General features: G+C 38.5%; 1 protein-coding gene across 5 annotated transcripts in view; it reads left to right on the forward strand.

Moving 5' to 3' along the window:
* The window catches only part of DYM (dymeclin), a 211,596-nt gene that overhangs the window by 18,849 nt on the left and 177,052 nt on the right, over positions 1–15,695 (forward strand). For 2 of the 5 annotated variants that reach the window (XM_058827192.1, XM_058827194.1), the window contains exons 3-7: positions 2,335–2,387; positions 3,042–3,135; positions 4,429–4,565; positions 10,898–10,970; positions 11,226–11,330. In XM_058827192.1, coding sequence (XP_058683175.1) covers positions 2,335–2,387; positions 3,042–3,135; positions 4,429–4,565; positions 10,898–10,970; positions 11,226–11,330 — 462 coding nt within the window. The remainder of the gene's footprint in view (positions 1–2,334; positions 2,388–3,041; positions 3,136–4,428; positions 4,566–10,897; positions 10,971–11,225; positions 11,331–15,695) is intronic. The other 3 variants (XM_058827195.1, XM_058827196.1, XM_058827193.1) reach the window with 2 other exon arrangements.

The following is a 15,695-nucleotide window of genomic DNA, read 5'->3' on the forward strand; positions in this document are numbered from 1 at the left end:
ACCTAGCCTTAGAAATTAGGGAGAAAATGAACCATAATTCAAAGCTGAATGTCTGCATGTATGGTTTAAATCCTGGAGCAATTACAATAACCACTCTGATTGTGTCCCCAGGATCTTTGGATAGTGGGAGGGGTCATGTTGTGTTAGATTATGATTTTTCAGTACCTAAGAACTCTCTACTGAGTTGTTGTCCATTGTAATATTCACCCTCCCTGCCTGCCAGGTCTTTGGAAGGAATAAATCCTGATGACAAGAAGCCAGCTGGGCAAATTTAGAAGTTTTTGTTTTTTTAAAAGAGTGTAAGGTCACATAGACCTAGAAAACTGTGTTGTCTGTAGTTGCTGGTGGCGTGTTCTTGCTCAATACCATTTGTTTTTAATTACTCTGCATGTTTGTAGTGCTGGAACAAGAAACCACCTTTGAGACCAAGCCTAATGTTTTTGGTATATATCAAAGTGTAAGTTTGTTCTTTCTGAATCTTGTGTTTCAAAGCAGTTTGTAAGAGACGAATGAATGCTGGTAATTGATATCAGGACAAGCCAATCTGCATAATCTAAAGTTGTCTTAGGATATTCAGCTGTAGGTGAAGAGCTGTCTCAGCTGTCAGCTCACTACACAGTAAATTAGTCTGATATACAAGAAAATTTGCAGGCATCTTAAAATGTAATTTGTTTGATGTCTCTATCTTGAATAGTTTCCTATTGAAGAGTTTTGAAATAATTATTTTGACTGCTCTTTCTACAGTATCTTCTAGTCCTCGTGAGCTGGGGAAGAGCTCAAACTCCACAGCTTCCAAGAGCGTGGCTCCACAGGGTTTTCAGCACTGGAGCTGGTTTAACAGCTTCCCACACAGCACCACTGATAATCTCAGGTTGATGCAATAGTGTGCTGTAAAGTGGATTACCATGTAAATTTAAAAAGACTTCACTGGACTTGAAAAAGAGAGGACTGTGTTATGACTGCAAGCATTGAGCTAAATATTTTTGACTGTCCTTCAATTTGTTGAACTTCAAAAGTCCTTGAAGGTCAGGCTATATGTTCAGTCTTAGAGAGGCTCTACCGTCTCTTCCAAAACACTGAGCAGTAGGGCCTTCATGATATGACAAGAAGTGATAGTTTTAAACTAGAAGAGGGCAGATTCAGGCAAAATATAAGGAAAAAAAATTAATGATGGGAATGGTGGAACAGGGTGCCCTTTAATTATTAATATTTGTATTGTTCAGTGTGGCATTGAACACAGTATCTGATGATTTGTCTTGTTTTCCCATCTGTTAAGGATTATTTTTGAGGATCATTTGCCCTGCACTGGTAGGTCAGAAGTATGTGTTTGACGCAGCTGGTGTGGTTTCAGTGGCTGCTGTCAGGTTTTGCTTTAGTGCTTTATTGTTCTGTTGAGTTGATGTTTTTCTGAGGCGTATCACGAGGCAATTAATGAAGTTACAAACAATTCGCTGTATCTGATGTGATTGTTGTACTAGTATAATAACATTAGTTAAAAGGAAAGAGCTGCATAGCTTGAGGTTAAATGTCAGATTGAGGTTTCTTTTATTCATGTTTTTAAAAGTGCGTCATTTCATGTGAAATTTCTTGTAAAAAAAGTTCAAGTTCTTTCTGTAGGCTGCCGTTCTATTTGTACTTTGAGTAACACCAAACTGAGCATGGCAGCACTAAAGCTGCAAAACTAGCAGTAATAAAATGCTCACGGAATCACAGATTCCTTTAGGTTGGAAAAGCCCATGAAGCCCAATGAGTCCAATCATTTCCCAGCACTGCCCATGTCCCCAAGTGCCACATTCACACAGCTTTTCAACCCCTCCAGGGATGGGGACTCCACCACTGCCCCGGGCAGCTCTGACAGGACCAGACAAGCCTTTCCATGAAGGAATTTTCCCCAACAGCCAATCTAAAACTCCTCTGGCACAGCCTGAGGCCGTTTTCTCTCATCCTGTCCCTTGTTCCCTGGGAGAAGACGCCGACATAATTTCACTCTGATGAGCAATTCACTTTTGAATATTAGTTTCCTGTTTTATAGTTGCTGTACTTGAAAAGAATATTGCACTGCCTGATGTTAGGATGACAGAGCACTGGAATGAGTTGCTCAGAGAGCTTGTGGGGATACTCAAAAGCCACCTGGACATAGTCTGGGGCTGCTGGCTCTAGGACATCCTGCTTGAGCAGAGAGGTTGGACAAACTGACCTCAATGAACTAATGGATGACTAAAATTAAGTGGTTCATAGAAAGATTTTATTATCGTTTTGTAATGAATTTTCACTTCAACTGCAGGAACCCAATTGCTTGTGTAACTATTTTTGTTTTCTTTTCCTCCTATCTAGTGCTGATTTAAAGCTTTTGGAAGAAGCCACAATCTCAGTCTGTAAGTCTTTAGGTGAGTCCTTGTGCTTTTTTCCCTGTACTTTACCAGAAAAACTGGGGAACAGCATCCCTGTGCACATTCATGCCTTTAGCATTCTATTTGTATATGTTGCCGTAGTAAGATTAGAACAGTTAAAGAGTGTGTTTGTGTGTATCCCAAGCCTTTACTTCCACTGTTAACTGTTTTACAGAACTTGATATAACTGCAAGGTTTGAAACAAATAATTCCATCTCTATTATGTCTTTTTCCCTTTGCCCTTTAAGGTGATCTGTAAGGGGAAAGAATTAGAGGATAAAAGGAAGGGATGATATAAATGTGATCAATGGTGTTGCAAGAAGGTAAAAGGTAGTTGAGAAGATCTGCCCAGTTTTCTTACAGGAGGCTGTTGTGCTGCAGACAAGTCTGGGAAAGGAAGCAATATGAGTATCCCATGTTTGGGAAAATTTAAATCTGGGATTAATAGTATTTAGAGAACAATTATGGGCTAGTAAACCATGTACTGGAGAATCTTGAAAGAAGAATGCCTCTACAGAAAAACAAGACATAGCATTCTTTATTTAGAAATATTTAAGACATTGGAATTTGATTCGATTTTATGTATTATTTGAACTTGATAATGTCATCTTATGCATGCTTTATGATTGTATTTTATTTTTCCTCATGTAGTTGAGAAGAATCCTCGAACGGGAAACCTTGGATCATTGATTAAAGTCTTTCTTTCTAGAACCAAAGAGTTAAAAATTTCAGCAGAATGTCAGAAGTAAGTTCCCAGAAAAGAGCTGCATGTGCCATTTAATTTTTTAAATGTTCCTTTTGTTGCTAGCTATTGAATTTTTTCACTCTGCTAATTAACATGCTTACAAACCAAACCTTAGAATTCTCTCAAACTGTTGTTTGGAACAGAACAAATTGTCTAGTACTTTTCTAAATGCAGAAATTAAGTGTAATAGGTAAGTAGATTACTGGGGAAAAATACGTATTTGTTTGTTAGATGAACACATTTTTACATAAATAGTGTAAACTATGGGTACTACTGGCTTAGAGATGTTTAAAAATTATCTGAACTTTTTAGCTGAACTTAATGTATGAGCCAGTATTTTATCCTGGAAATATATTAGATATCTATAAATACATAAATATGTATCAAAATACAGCTTTCAAGTTATGTCATGCAGCTTCCATTGATTTTGTTTGCCCCTTTCAGCAGTAGGAGAGAACTCCAAGAGGTTACTTGTGCAGCACTGTGGGTTTTTTTTGCAGGAGGCTTTCTGTAGTTGTTCCTTCACACTCACAGATAAGTGTCCCACTTTCATCAGACCTGGGGCTGGAAATCTTCCTTGTTCCCAGGACTGCCATCAAGTTTTTTGCTTGCATCTAAAGTAAGAGGTTGCTTGTGCGCAGATAGCTATTGCTGTTTTAATCCTAAAATATCTTGAAAGTACAGCTTTGTGCTATAGTTGACTCCATGCTGTTCCATGAGCTCCCCAGCAGTTGCTTACTGGGATTCAAAAAAAAAAATTAGTGGAGCTGTATTCCCTTTTATTCAGAAAGCACAAAATATTTGTGCATTTGCATAAGAAAATCCTGTTGTATGGTGCTCATGAAACCCATAAATGGCTACTGTCACCTGAAGGCTATATACCTGGAAAAAGGGCTAAGGTTCAGGGAGCCAGGAAGCTTTCAGGTCTAAACCTGTTGGAAATTTTCAAATGTCTGTGTGCCTGGAGTCCATAGCATCCAGAGACCTCTGGAAGTTTGCTGAAGTGTTTGGTGAGTTCCTCAGAGTTCTGTCTACTGCGGTGTTTTTAATGGTACAAATGTAGTTAGGGATAAAGGTTGTATAGGGATATGGTTGTATTTTCTAAACTGCTTTCAAATACATTCCCATTGTTTTCTGTAACATCAACTCCAGATTCCCTGCTTAAACACTTTGGCTTTTCCTTGCTTCAACTGTAGAACTTTGTCTACTCTGACGTTTATTTTCTTGTGGGTTTTGATGCATGTTTGCTGGTGAAACATTACTGATTCTTGTTTGTTCCTGCTTCTTTTCTAGCCACCTCTTTATCTGGCAGGCTCACAATGCACTGTTCATTATTTGCTGTTTGCTGAAAGTATTCATCAGTCAAATGTCAGAAGAGGAGCTGCAACTTCATTTTACTTACGAAGAGAAAGCAGGACCAAGCTCATATGGTGGGTACACACAAGTGCTAGTGAGACAAACTTCCCATGAGAAACTTAAATGTCCCGATGTTTGTAGATGTGACACATCTGTGTGACATGGTTTAATGCTGGACTAGTGACTTGGCTTATCGTTGTACTGAATCTTAAGGGTCTTTTCCCTGAGATGCTTTAGGTCTAAATTCCATAAGTCCATGATTTTTTTAGACTCTGAATCTCAAACTTTGCTTTTAAACCAGAAATTAATTACTAGAGAGTTTGGTTTAGCTTAATCTGGCTTTTTTTGAACAGTTGTTGAGATGTGGTGCTGTAGACCTACCTGAGCTTTAGTGATTTTTATACAGTTTGAAAGGTGGTTATGGTCTTCTTCAGAGGAAGAGAACAGAACTGGGATGAAGGTAACCATGTATGAACATTGGAACATTGATATTGCAATTTAATGCATCTTTTCACATATTTTTCATTATTTTCAACCAACAGCAGCCACAGAGTGGAATTAATGCTATTTTTAGGGATCTAGTGAAGGAAAGTAACAGTCCTATGGTTAGTTGACCCCTTGAGAAAGCAATTGCTAAAATTTAATTTGGGGGCAATAGCTTATACAAGAGTACAGGAACAGTCACAGAATTTAGGTAGAATTACTAAAATAGGCTCATGTCCAGGAAGTGGAGTATATATTACATGAGATGGAAGATGGCAGGAGAGATGTACAAGGAAGAAGCTGTTGTCTTTTGCATTCACAAATGCATTCAAAATCAGTTTCATTACAGCAGAAAGACAATCTGAACACTGTCTGCCACAAATCTTTGTGCAGCCCTGTATCAAGATGCTCTCACAAAGTGTATGATGGATACTGCTGCCATGGGAACCTTGATTTCTTTGGCTTTGGTGTGAATCGTGGGGTCAGTTAGGCAAGAAAAGCCCTCTAAGATCATCAAATCAGACAGCTAACCCAGCACTGCCAAGTCCAAGTCAAAGTAATGTTCAGTGTGTAATTGCATGTTGTTTGTTGGATGAAGCCTAAAAAGTCTCAGAATGCTAGAGCAGTGTGAGTGGATGCTGTGAGAACAACCAAAAGTGTCTGACTGTGGATATCCTGCAACGAGGACACGTGTTGAGAACAGCGAATTGCTGCTTGCTCATTGAACAGTGAAAACTGTTCATTAAAATCTGTTTAACTCCTTGGCGCCTGCCAGTGCTCTGAGGAAATCAGATTTGTGGTGCCAAAGGATTAAGTGCTACATGTTGAAATGGTTTAATGTATTTAAACTGTGATGAGTGATCTCCAGGAGGGGAGTCAGCTCGCTGATGCATTGGAAAAGAATATCTGATAGTGTGTAAGCTATCCCTGCAGACTGCCTGTGGCTTTATTCCTGGATTAAAAAAATGGCTCACCTCTTGCTTCAGTGTACAGCATGCCACAGTGGGATGGGTGGAAAAGCTGAGACTTCTGTCAGCTGGAACCCCTGAGATCTTTATTCCTTGCACTGGGAGTTCCTCACGGTGTGGTATGGAAAGTGCTTGTTGTCACCAGGGTAGACCCATGTTTGTACCATGTCTAGTAGCACTTGACTGTAATTTGCAGTGACATTTATTAGCAATAATTTTGTGCATATTGATGGCAAATGTACTTAGCAATTACCTCTGAGCAGATTGTTCATGGGATATTGTTGATTAGGAAGGTAATTGTGTGTGGTCTGCTGGTGAGACAGGAAATGAGCTGCTCCTTGGCTCCTCTTCGGGTTTCCAGTTGGAGATGATTCTTGTGAACTTCCTCAGGGTGTTGAGGTTCATTATATGCTGAGATTACATAGCCATTTGGTTTGATTCCTAAAAATCTTACTTTAAATATCTACAAAAGGTGGTAATAAGGTATATATACCTTCCTATTGCTCTTATGCTCAGCTATCGGAAGGTGAAGTATCCTGAATGAATTGTGATAGACTGTAGCTGTGCTCAGGCCTATTAAAAGTGAGCAGAAGAAAATGGAGTGTTTTGTTGTTTTGTTTGTATTTTTATAATTAAGTATATATTTCTTGAATTTTTGATTTCTACTTTTTGGAAAGCGGAATATTCCTGTTATTAGTATATACTTATTCTTAAAATATTATTAATCTATTATTATAATATTATTATTATTCCTATATTCCTCTTAATTTTACATAGAATTAGTAATACTTTCATGGAAATTTTACTGACTTCGGTGAACAGGCTTTTTAAAAACTAAATTCTTAGTCATCCTTACTGTTTTTCATTTACCAGAGCTTGGTATTATTTATAATTCTTCAACTGTAAGCATGATAAAACAAGCCTTATAAAAGACATTATTATATGAACTCTGTGATGTAAATAAGATATCCATATTAAAAAAAAGTTTTAGTACAATGTCTGAATTTTGATGTTTCTATATTTCAGGGAAAGAACAGTGCAACCACCTAACAACACAAACAACCTCTCTATCTCTTAGCCTTCTGAGAAAAGGTTATTCTTTTCAGGATAATCTCACCACTCCTTTGGAAATCACTCTGTCGTGGTGTTTGGTTCGCTATGAACAACACATTTTTATCCTTCTGACTGGACAATATCTTCTGGTGCCATGCTCTCTGATTTAAGTGCAGCACCTGGAAGCTCAGAGCACATAACTGCAGTGCCAGCACATCAGGATGCTCACATGGCAATCAGGCACCTCATTAGCACCTGCTCTGGGATATTTGGTGTGTCAGGGAGAAATGTGTAATTATAATCTGTGAGAGTCCTGTGTATGGAAAATATCCCTGTGACTGACTGTTCAGAAATATAAACTGTATGACATAAGCATGATTGTTCAGGTAACATTTTATATAGTTGCCTTATCTGGAAGAATTCTCTCAGATTTTGCAGTTCATATGCTTTCACTTTTTCTGCATGTCCAGTTCGTACTTTTTTGTGCCAGACTGTACTTGAGGCTCAGAAGAAAGCTGTGCAGTTGTGCTTTGTGTCATAAAATGGGATTTTTTTTGAGGTTTGAGTGCATGGGTGTGCTTTAGCCTAATGAATAAATTGCTCTGGATTGAGTCCTTACTAATAGTACTGTTACTGATTTCCTTCAAGAGAAGGCCTACCATTAATAGAAATGTATTCTTTTTGAGGAGTTTCAGATTGTTCTTTAGCCCAAGAAGTGCAGCCTTTACCTCTTCATACATAAGTGGAATTTGTTTGTAATTTTGGAGAATATTGCAGGATTTTGATTGTGGGAAAATCCACAGAAATGCTAAACCCATATACTTAAAGATTCACCTGAAAATTTCTTGAAATCAGTGAATCCCAAACTAGACTCAGCATCTGCTCAGCTGATGGTGGAGTTAGTCTGACTTGGACAAATGATTCATCTTTCCACTGTCTGTATCCCATAATTTCTGTTCAGTCTTTAACTGTATTGTGACTCAAAGGTGTAAGAGAGCACGTGCTGAATACTGTATTTCAAACTGACCATCAATTAATTGAACCTGTTCCCTGAGCTGTAGTAGGAAGCTTTATTCTTTATCTGTAGAAAAGTTTTTAAACAAGGCTACTAAGGGCCGTTTGTGACATATTAAAGCAAATTTGAGGACATAGAGAAGGGAATAAATAACAACACATTTACTCCAAGCCTTAAATGATTTCAGGAGTGTTCATCTGTCATATAAAGGAAATGAGGGAAGGCAATCAATTTATGTACTCATTTTTACCAGTCTTAAGTAGAAGTTGTAAGTTTTTGAGAGTAATTAGAGTTGAAGATCAAACCACAAAACCTATGGAAACCATAAGTCTGTTTTGTAAGGAATTATTTGTGTCCAAGTTCTGTATGAGCAACAGGGCAGAAAAGCAAGTAGCATCTAAGATGAGGATATACCTTTTTATGCCTGAATATCTTATTGATGTTAAGCACATCCACCAGATCAAGTCTTATCAATGTTTTAGGTAGGTTCTCAAGAAGATGGGGTTTTAAAACTGGGGCCTCTTGGCATCTCTGCTTTCCTCTGCATAAGCCATTTTACCTGTGTAGTGTGTGCTAATCCAGTGCCTGTAATGTGTGTAACTTTGAAAAAGTAAAAACAAATGAAAAGCACTGTATTACAGAAAAATTTTAGAAGTGTAAACCAAACCCAAAACAAACAAACCCCACCTGAAAAGTCAAAATCCATCAAATTACTTGCAAAATTAAAGAATCCACATTTTGAGAACTTAAATAGAGCTGATGAAAAAATGGTACTTTTTTTTAATTGGACATTTTAAAACCTGTGTAATTGCAGTCACTTCTGCAGCAGAGTTTAGAGGATACACCTATGATTCCTCTCCCTGCTCTAATTTTATCTGTACATCTTCACCCTGTACTTACTTTCCCCAAAGCTTTACAGATCTTTGATCCAAGTATGGGATCTATTAATGTGAATGAATCTTGTGTGTATTGTCTTTATCCTGCTATTGAAAGAGGCATTGTTTGTGAAAACACAGTGTTCCGTATTTATGGCTCTCTCTCACGTTATAGATTTGGCTTGCATCCTCCTCATTGTCTTGGCAAGATGAAAATTAAACAAGAATGTGTGTGCCCCAATTGGGAAAAGGATACATTAATTATTGTAGCTGAATGACATTGATTACAGCAATTAAGCTTTTTTTTAAAATTTATTTTAAATAATGTCTTTCATTGTACGTGACTGTGCTAACCCAGTGTTTTCTTCCTTTATTTTGAATATTGTCTTGAGGGAAAAGCCTTCTTTCATATTCAAATAACCTTATTCTCTGTTCAGATGAGTTGTGCATACAGTGTGGAGGGAAAAATGTTTTAAAAATGCACTCATTTTTAACCTTCTCACTTTCTTTTGTTAGGAGAAAAACCAGGTACCTGTTGGGAACTGGTAGCAGTCTTGCTTTATAAGCATTTTCTAGGTTCAGAAAGCCTTAGGAAAATGTCACATTCAAGTTACTTTAGAATATATTATCTGTGCTCCATTATTGGCTGTGGTTTCTGTCCAAGGTTAAATACTCTGAGCAGTTCTTGGTTTTACTAACAGGAGCTGCATTGTGTTACTCATAGGGGATTCTATATAAAGGAAACCATGTTTCCGTGATAAAAAACTGATTTCCTTTAGAATGTGCAGTTCACTAGGTGACAATTTTTAATGTGTTTTTAATAAACTGATTGTGGAAAGAAATAATTTTGCTTTATAGTGAATATTCCCCCTGGTGTGCTTCTTAAAATTGAGTTCTGGATTCAAGAACAAACTTGGGTTAAACAGAGTAACACCACTGTAACCTGGCTATAAAGCTGTGTTTATGGCAGGACTTATTTATTTGAAAATACAAAATAAACAGGCATTTGGGTAATTATTGTGCTGCAATGCTGTAATGCAGGGGATCAGCTCTGCCACTCTTATGCCATTCAGTGCTATAAAACCCTCCACTTCTTTATGATGTTGTAGGTTTCTCATCATAATTTTTTAGTTTTTGAAAGCAGAATAAATCCTGATGAGCCAATACATTTATCTTTTGGGAATTTTTAGTATTATATGATGACTTCAAGTGGTTTGATAAGCTTTTTCCTCAGTGAATCTTAAAAGCCTTTTGTTAGAGTTGCTTTTAAAAATTACTGGTGTAAAACATGACCAGTTTTATTGCTTAGAATAGTTGCAAAATTTTAAATAATTCTGAACCACTGCATACATTTTATTACCTAGAGGATGATTTCTGTTCCTTTAAAATGAACCAGTTTGTCACTGAAATTTGTAAAACTTCCTCAAGAAATAAATTTGTGTTCATGAAAAAATTGTACCTCTATTGCTCTAGAGCAGCAGTGACATGATCAGTAACTACATTCTTTTATAATGTTGCTCAGTGTATGTTAGACAAATGAAACTGTCTCTGATTATTCTTAAATTGGGTTTAAGAAACAGAGGGGGAAGTATGTGAAGTGTAGGGAATTTTGAGAGTACATTTAACTGTGGACCAGTGAGAAGTCACCAGTGATCACTTCAGCTGTTAGTAATAACAATGTTTAATACAATCTTCTGTAAATAGTAAAGGAAGGCGTGATGTACTAAATTTAGCACATTCCCACAATGTGATTCCCACATCTCATTTAATTTATACAGTTGTTATTAGTTACTTATTTTTAAAGTAAAAAGAAGTCATGAACATTTTCTCTGTTAATAATCTCAAGTGCTTTCTATTTCAGAAAAAAAAAAATCCAATCTCCTTTAACACCCTAGAACTTCTAGTGTTTGTTCCTCAATTAAGATATTGATCATCTGCATTTGACTATTTGAATCTTCACTTTGTTTTGGTATTTGAAAACCCAGAAATCCTTTGCTATGTTTCTTTTTTAGGAACAGAGTGTGAAGACCTCATAGAAGAGCTGCTGTGTTGCCTCATCCAGCTCATTGTTGAAATTCCCCTCTTGTAAGTAGGCCTTTTTATTTTCTTTTTTTTCCTTAGTCTTCCTTTATAAACTGAGCATTTAAGAGAATATGAAACTTCCTGTAATGGGTTTATAATGTTTAAATAGTTGTATTTGAATGTTCCATGTGATGGAGCAGTACAGATAATGATAAGCTGCTGCCACTGCCAGCCCTGAATATTCTGTTGGAAGAAGTACATGATGAACGTCTCACACCCAGTTCAAACCATCAACAGAAGTTATTCCGTTTGTTTCAGGTACCCCTGTCAGCACACAGACAGTAACTGGTGGAAATGGTTGTGCTCATGGTACAGGGGAAGGTACAGTGGAGGTGTCACTTCAGCTCTGGGGTATGCAGTAAGGTGAAAACTAAAGTTCTTCTGCAGTTCTGTGGGGGTTTAAATTGCAAAAATAAATCATATTGTGCTATTTAATACTGATTTCTAAAATTCCAGTGAATTGATGTCTGAAGAAGGGACAAGAGAAATGAATAAGTGGAATGTTTTTGTAGATCTCCAGATTTGTTTACATGGCTTTTTTTCATGCATCTATTCTATTTGAGAGATGTTGATTCCACATCTTTTTGGGATATGTGTCATAAAACATAGTTCAGTGTTTTATGTAGGAGAGCATGCTTTGTTCTTTGGAAGGAAAGAAGTGTTCTTTCACTTTTGTGGAAGTGTTCTGATGAATTTTGACTTTTTTCCCTTTACTAAAAGTAGAGTGAGCAGTGTCTTTAATGTTAAATTGCATTGTAGTCTGTATCTAAAACCTAGTGCCCCAGCTGAAGCATTGCAGCATTGGAGGAGTTTGAGATTGTCTGTTACAGTGTAGTATGGAGTTCTGCTATCTTGCAGCTGGGATTGTTCTTTTGGTTGGAAAACTGACAAAGATGCAATGTTTTTTGAAACATGGCTGTCATTAAATGCATCTCTGTCAATGTTAATGTGAGGGATTTGTGTAGGTAGAGTGTAATGAATTAGTGGTGTGATTCAGAGTGTCATTCCACAGAGCTAGTCAGGACTTCCTGGAACAGATACACGCTTTGTTTGGAGCAGATTAGAGGAAGTACAAAGGGCTGAGGGGACTGTGATATACAGGCAAGTTCATGAATCCTGCAGGGTTTTATTTTTCTTTCTTGGAAGTACCGATGCGTGTGTGTAGTCCAGTATTCTTTATTCTGCCTTTCCAGCGGAAGAAAATACGGCAGCATGATTGTTGCTCACCCACTTCAACAACTGAACCTGTCAGCATCTCTGTTTCTGTGTGAATATGGTTGCTGCAAGTGGAAGCAGCTGCTGAAAGCTCTTGTATTACTATAAAATCTATTGCTAAAATGGCTTATTAGAAAGATAATTATAAAGCCTGTCCATAATTTAATATTCAGCTATGTCAAAAACTCACATTTCATAAGACAGAGATGTGGAAGATTTTTGTTTTGTGGTTAGTTGGTTTTTTTTTTGTCAAATAAGTTTTTTTAGCTGCATTTCTCCTGAAACAGCATGTTGCTGATTGCTAATAGATACTAACACTTACAAAAATGTGTTATTACTGTCTTGTTTATCACTAGAACATGTTTTACAGCATGATAACGCCTTAACTAAGAATTTTGTTCCCATGTCATCGGAAGGGAAATAGGTAGGGGAAAGGAGATACTGGAATACTTGCATTCTCTAATACACAATCCAAATATCTTCTTCATAAAAATGTTATAAGGTATTACTTTCTTATTAATTTTGTTCAAGAGAGTGATCAGGATTGTTTTCATAGTGAGTTTACTTCTTGCTTATCTCCCTCTCCCTGGTCAGGAATTACTAGAGATTCTTTCCTATTTTGTTTCAAGGGAGTAGTCCATTTCTGTCTTTAGCTGGAATGAATCAAGAGAACTGCAAGCCTAGGATGTGAATTTGGGGAAGGGGTAGATTGAGTGGAATACATGAAATATTCATACTTGTAATGATCTCTGTGTCAGGACTTTGCATCACCTGTGAGAGAACAGATAGCTCTGGCAACTTGCAGTGGCACTGTAACAGAGTGTCTAGCTGTAAAGGTACTACTAAAGATGAATTTTTCTTGTGACAGACCATTAAAATCTCCATGCTGAGCTGGTCTTCGAAGTGTCTTTCAGAGGAGCATTGAATGTTAGGAGCATTCAATAGCCTTAACAGAGGATTGTGACAATTAGTGTGTCCCTTGGGCTCTGTAGAGGCAGTTGGGTGAAGGAGGGGATGCAGTGGCAGCTGCTGTCTGAGAATATTGCTTGTCTGCATCCCAGTTAAAGCTTATATTTTTCTCCTTCACTGAAACTGTAACATTATTTTTAAAGCATAGAAGGACATCTCTATGTTGAGAATGCAGGAACAGAGGTACCTGTGCAGCTGTCTCACACTCTGTCCTTTTGAACTTCTGAATGTCATGTCAGGTGCTTGGGATACCTGTGTGTGGTATTTTGCAGGCAGGTACATGGTTGTTCCAGGCTGGTTGGGGAGCAGCCCTGTGGAGAAGGATTTTGGTACATCCTGGTTATAGCCGAGAGGTTGTGAGAGGCTGGACATGGCCCAGCCATGTGCACTAGAACCCAGAAACCCCCCTGCCCTGGGCTGATCCCCCAGCTTGGGCAGCAGGGGAGGGGGGATTCTGCCCCTGTGCCCCTGTGCTCAGGTGAGACCCCACCTGCAGAGCTGCCCCAGCCCTGGGCAACAACAGCACAAGGACGTGGAGCTGCTGGAGCCAGCCCAGAGGAGGCCACGCAGCTGCTGCCAGGGCTGGAGCCCCTCTGCTCTGGAGCCAGCCTGGGAGAGCTGGGGCTGCTCCCCTGCACAAGAGAAGGCTCCAGGGAGAGCTGAGAGCCCCTGGCAGGGCCTAAAGGGGCTCCAGGAGAGCTGCCCAGGGACTGGGGACAAGGCCTGCAGGGACAGCAGCCAGGCAATGGCTTCCCAGTGCCAGAGGGCAGGCCCAGCTGGGATATTGGGAAGGAATTGCTGGCTGGGAGGGTGGGCAGGCCCTGGCACAGGGTGCCCAGAGCAGCTGGGGCTGGCCCTGGATCCCTGCAGTGTCCAAGGCCAGGCTGGACAGGGTTTGGAGAGCCATGGGATAATGGAAGTTGTCGCTGCCCATCACAGGAGGTTGGAATTGAATGAGCTTTAAGATCCATTCCAACGCAAACCATTCTGGGATTCTAAATGTAAGAAGTTTGGGCTTGGCAGGGACACTGAATTTGGAAGGCTCCAGTCTTTTTCTGAGTATGGGCAGATGTCACTCACCTCTGAGCTTGCTTCAGTTACCAGCCTTGGCAGAATAAGCTCATTTCTGCCTACAAAACAACCTACGGTATACTTAGAAATTGCAGGTGGACTGTGTTTCTCAAAATTAATAAGGAAGGTGTGGGATGTGGAAGAAGATAAATGTCAAATCTCTGTCCCTTATTATGAAATGTAACTTTTTTTTTGGGGGGGGGCGGTGGGGATAGTCTGCAGAGCCTTTCTGGGAGGCAGAGCATTTCTGGAAGTGTCTCAGTTTTTTACAGGGAATTTAAGACAATCTTCCTTAAATTTAGTTTGTATTGGAAAAGGCAAATGTGCTTTAAGGCAGAAATAGGTTGCAATAGGTACTCTGGGACTCTGCAACATTGTGGTGCTGTGTCTGAGAGTTATTAAAAATATCTTGAATTACCTTTCTGAAAAACAGGCTGTGCTGCATTGTACAAAATGCCAGGGATAAAGGTTTCAGGTTTAATTTTATAGAAAATACAGGTTTCAACAATTAGACTTGTGCAGTCCCTTATAACACTTGTATGTTGATGTTTGATTTATGGTTCCCTTGGGTGTGCTATGGATACTCTGCTTTTTCTTTGGTTTTGCTAATGTTAGCACTCAAGAGTGTACACTAATGATTTGAACTGCATAGTCGGCAAAAAGATACAATGTTAGTATTTAATTGTATGACTTGCACGTAGAAAGTATTGCTAACATTTTGTTGCAGGATGGAGATCCCAAAGCTTTAAATTATAAAGGCTTCTTTCAGCAGCTTGTTAAGAGCTTGTATCCATAACTGAACATCTGGTTGTTATCAGTGCATTTTCACTTCATTAAAAACTATAAATGCATGTGGAGGAGAAATGAAATACTGTGATCTAGTTACATCACTCGTAAGTAGCACCCTGTGGTGCCAGTACAAGTTAGTTGATATTTCTATTACATTCCCTTATTTTCTCTAGTTATGGTTGTTTTAGGGTGCAGTCTTAGTTATTTGGAAATTTAAATGTTGACAATGTTTTTGACTCATTTAGGGATGCTCGCTGCATTTTATGGGAGCTTAAAAGTTAAATGTAGGTGGAAGAAGGGCAATATAATTGATTATAAAGATCTACAAAATAACTGCAGTGTAGGAAAGGTGCCAGATGATGAGAAATGTTTATGCTTTCTTGCTTGTGTAAGCAGCAAAGAGATAAATGTTTTCTGTTCTAGCTCAGGAGTTCCATATTTTAATTATTTTTGTTACTTTCAAAAGAACAGGTCAGAATAGTGCTTTTTAAAAAGAGTCTATTCAAGGAATTTTTATCAAGATTCTAGTAGCTCCATTATTTGGGAAACATGTGACTTTTGCATTTTTGGCAACTTTGTCTAATCATCAAAGGCAAACTTCCATCTGTTGAAGCTGAGGTTGAAGGGAGCGAAAGCATCCAAACTGAGAGAGATTTGTGTTGCTTCACTTTGAACAGCCTCAAA

This window comes from Poecile atricapillus, chromosome Z, assembly GCF_030490865.1.
Source record: "Poecile atricapillus isolate bPoeAtr1 chromosome Z, bPoeAtr1.hap1, whole genome shotgun sequence".
NCBI lineage: Eukaryota > Metazoa > Chordata > Aves > Passeriformes > Paridae > Poecile > Poecile atricapillus.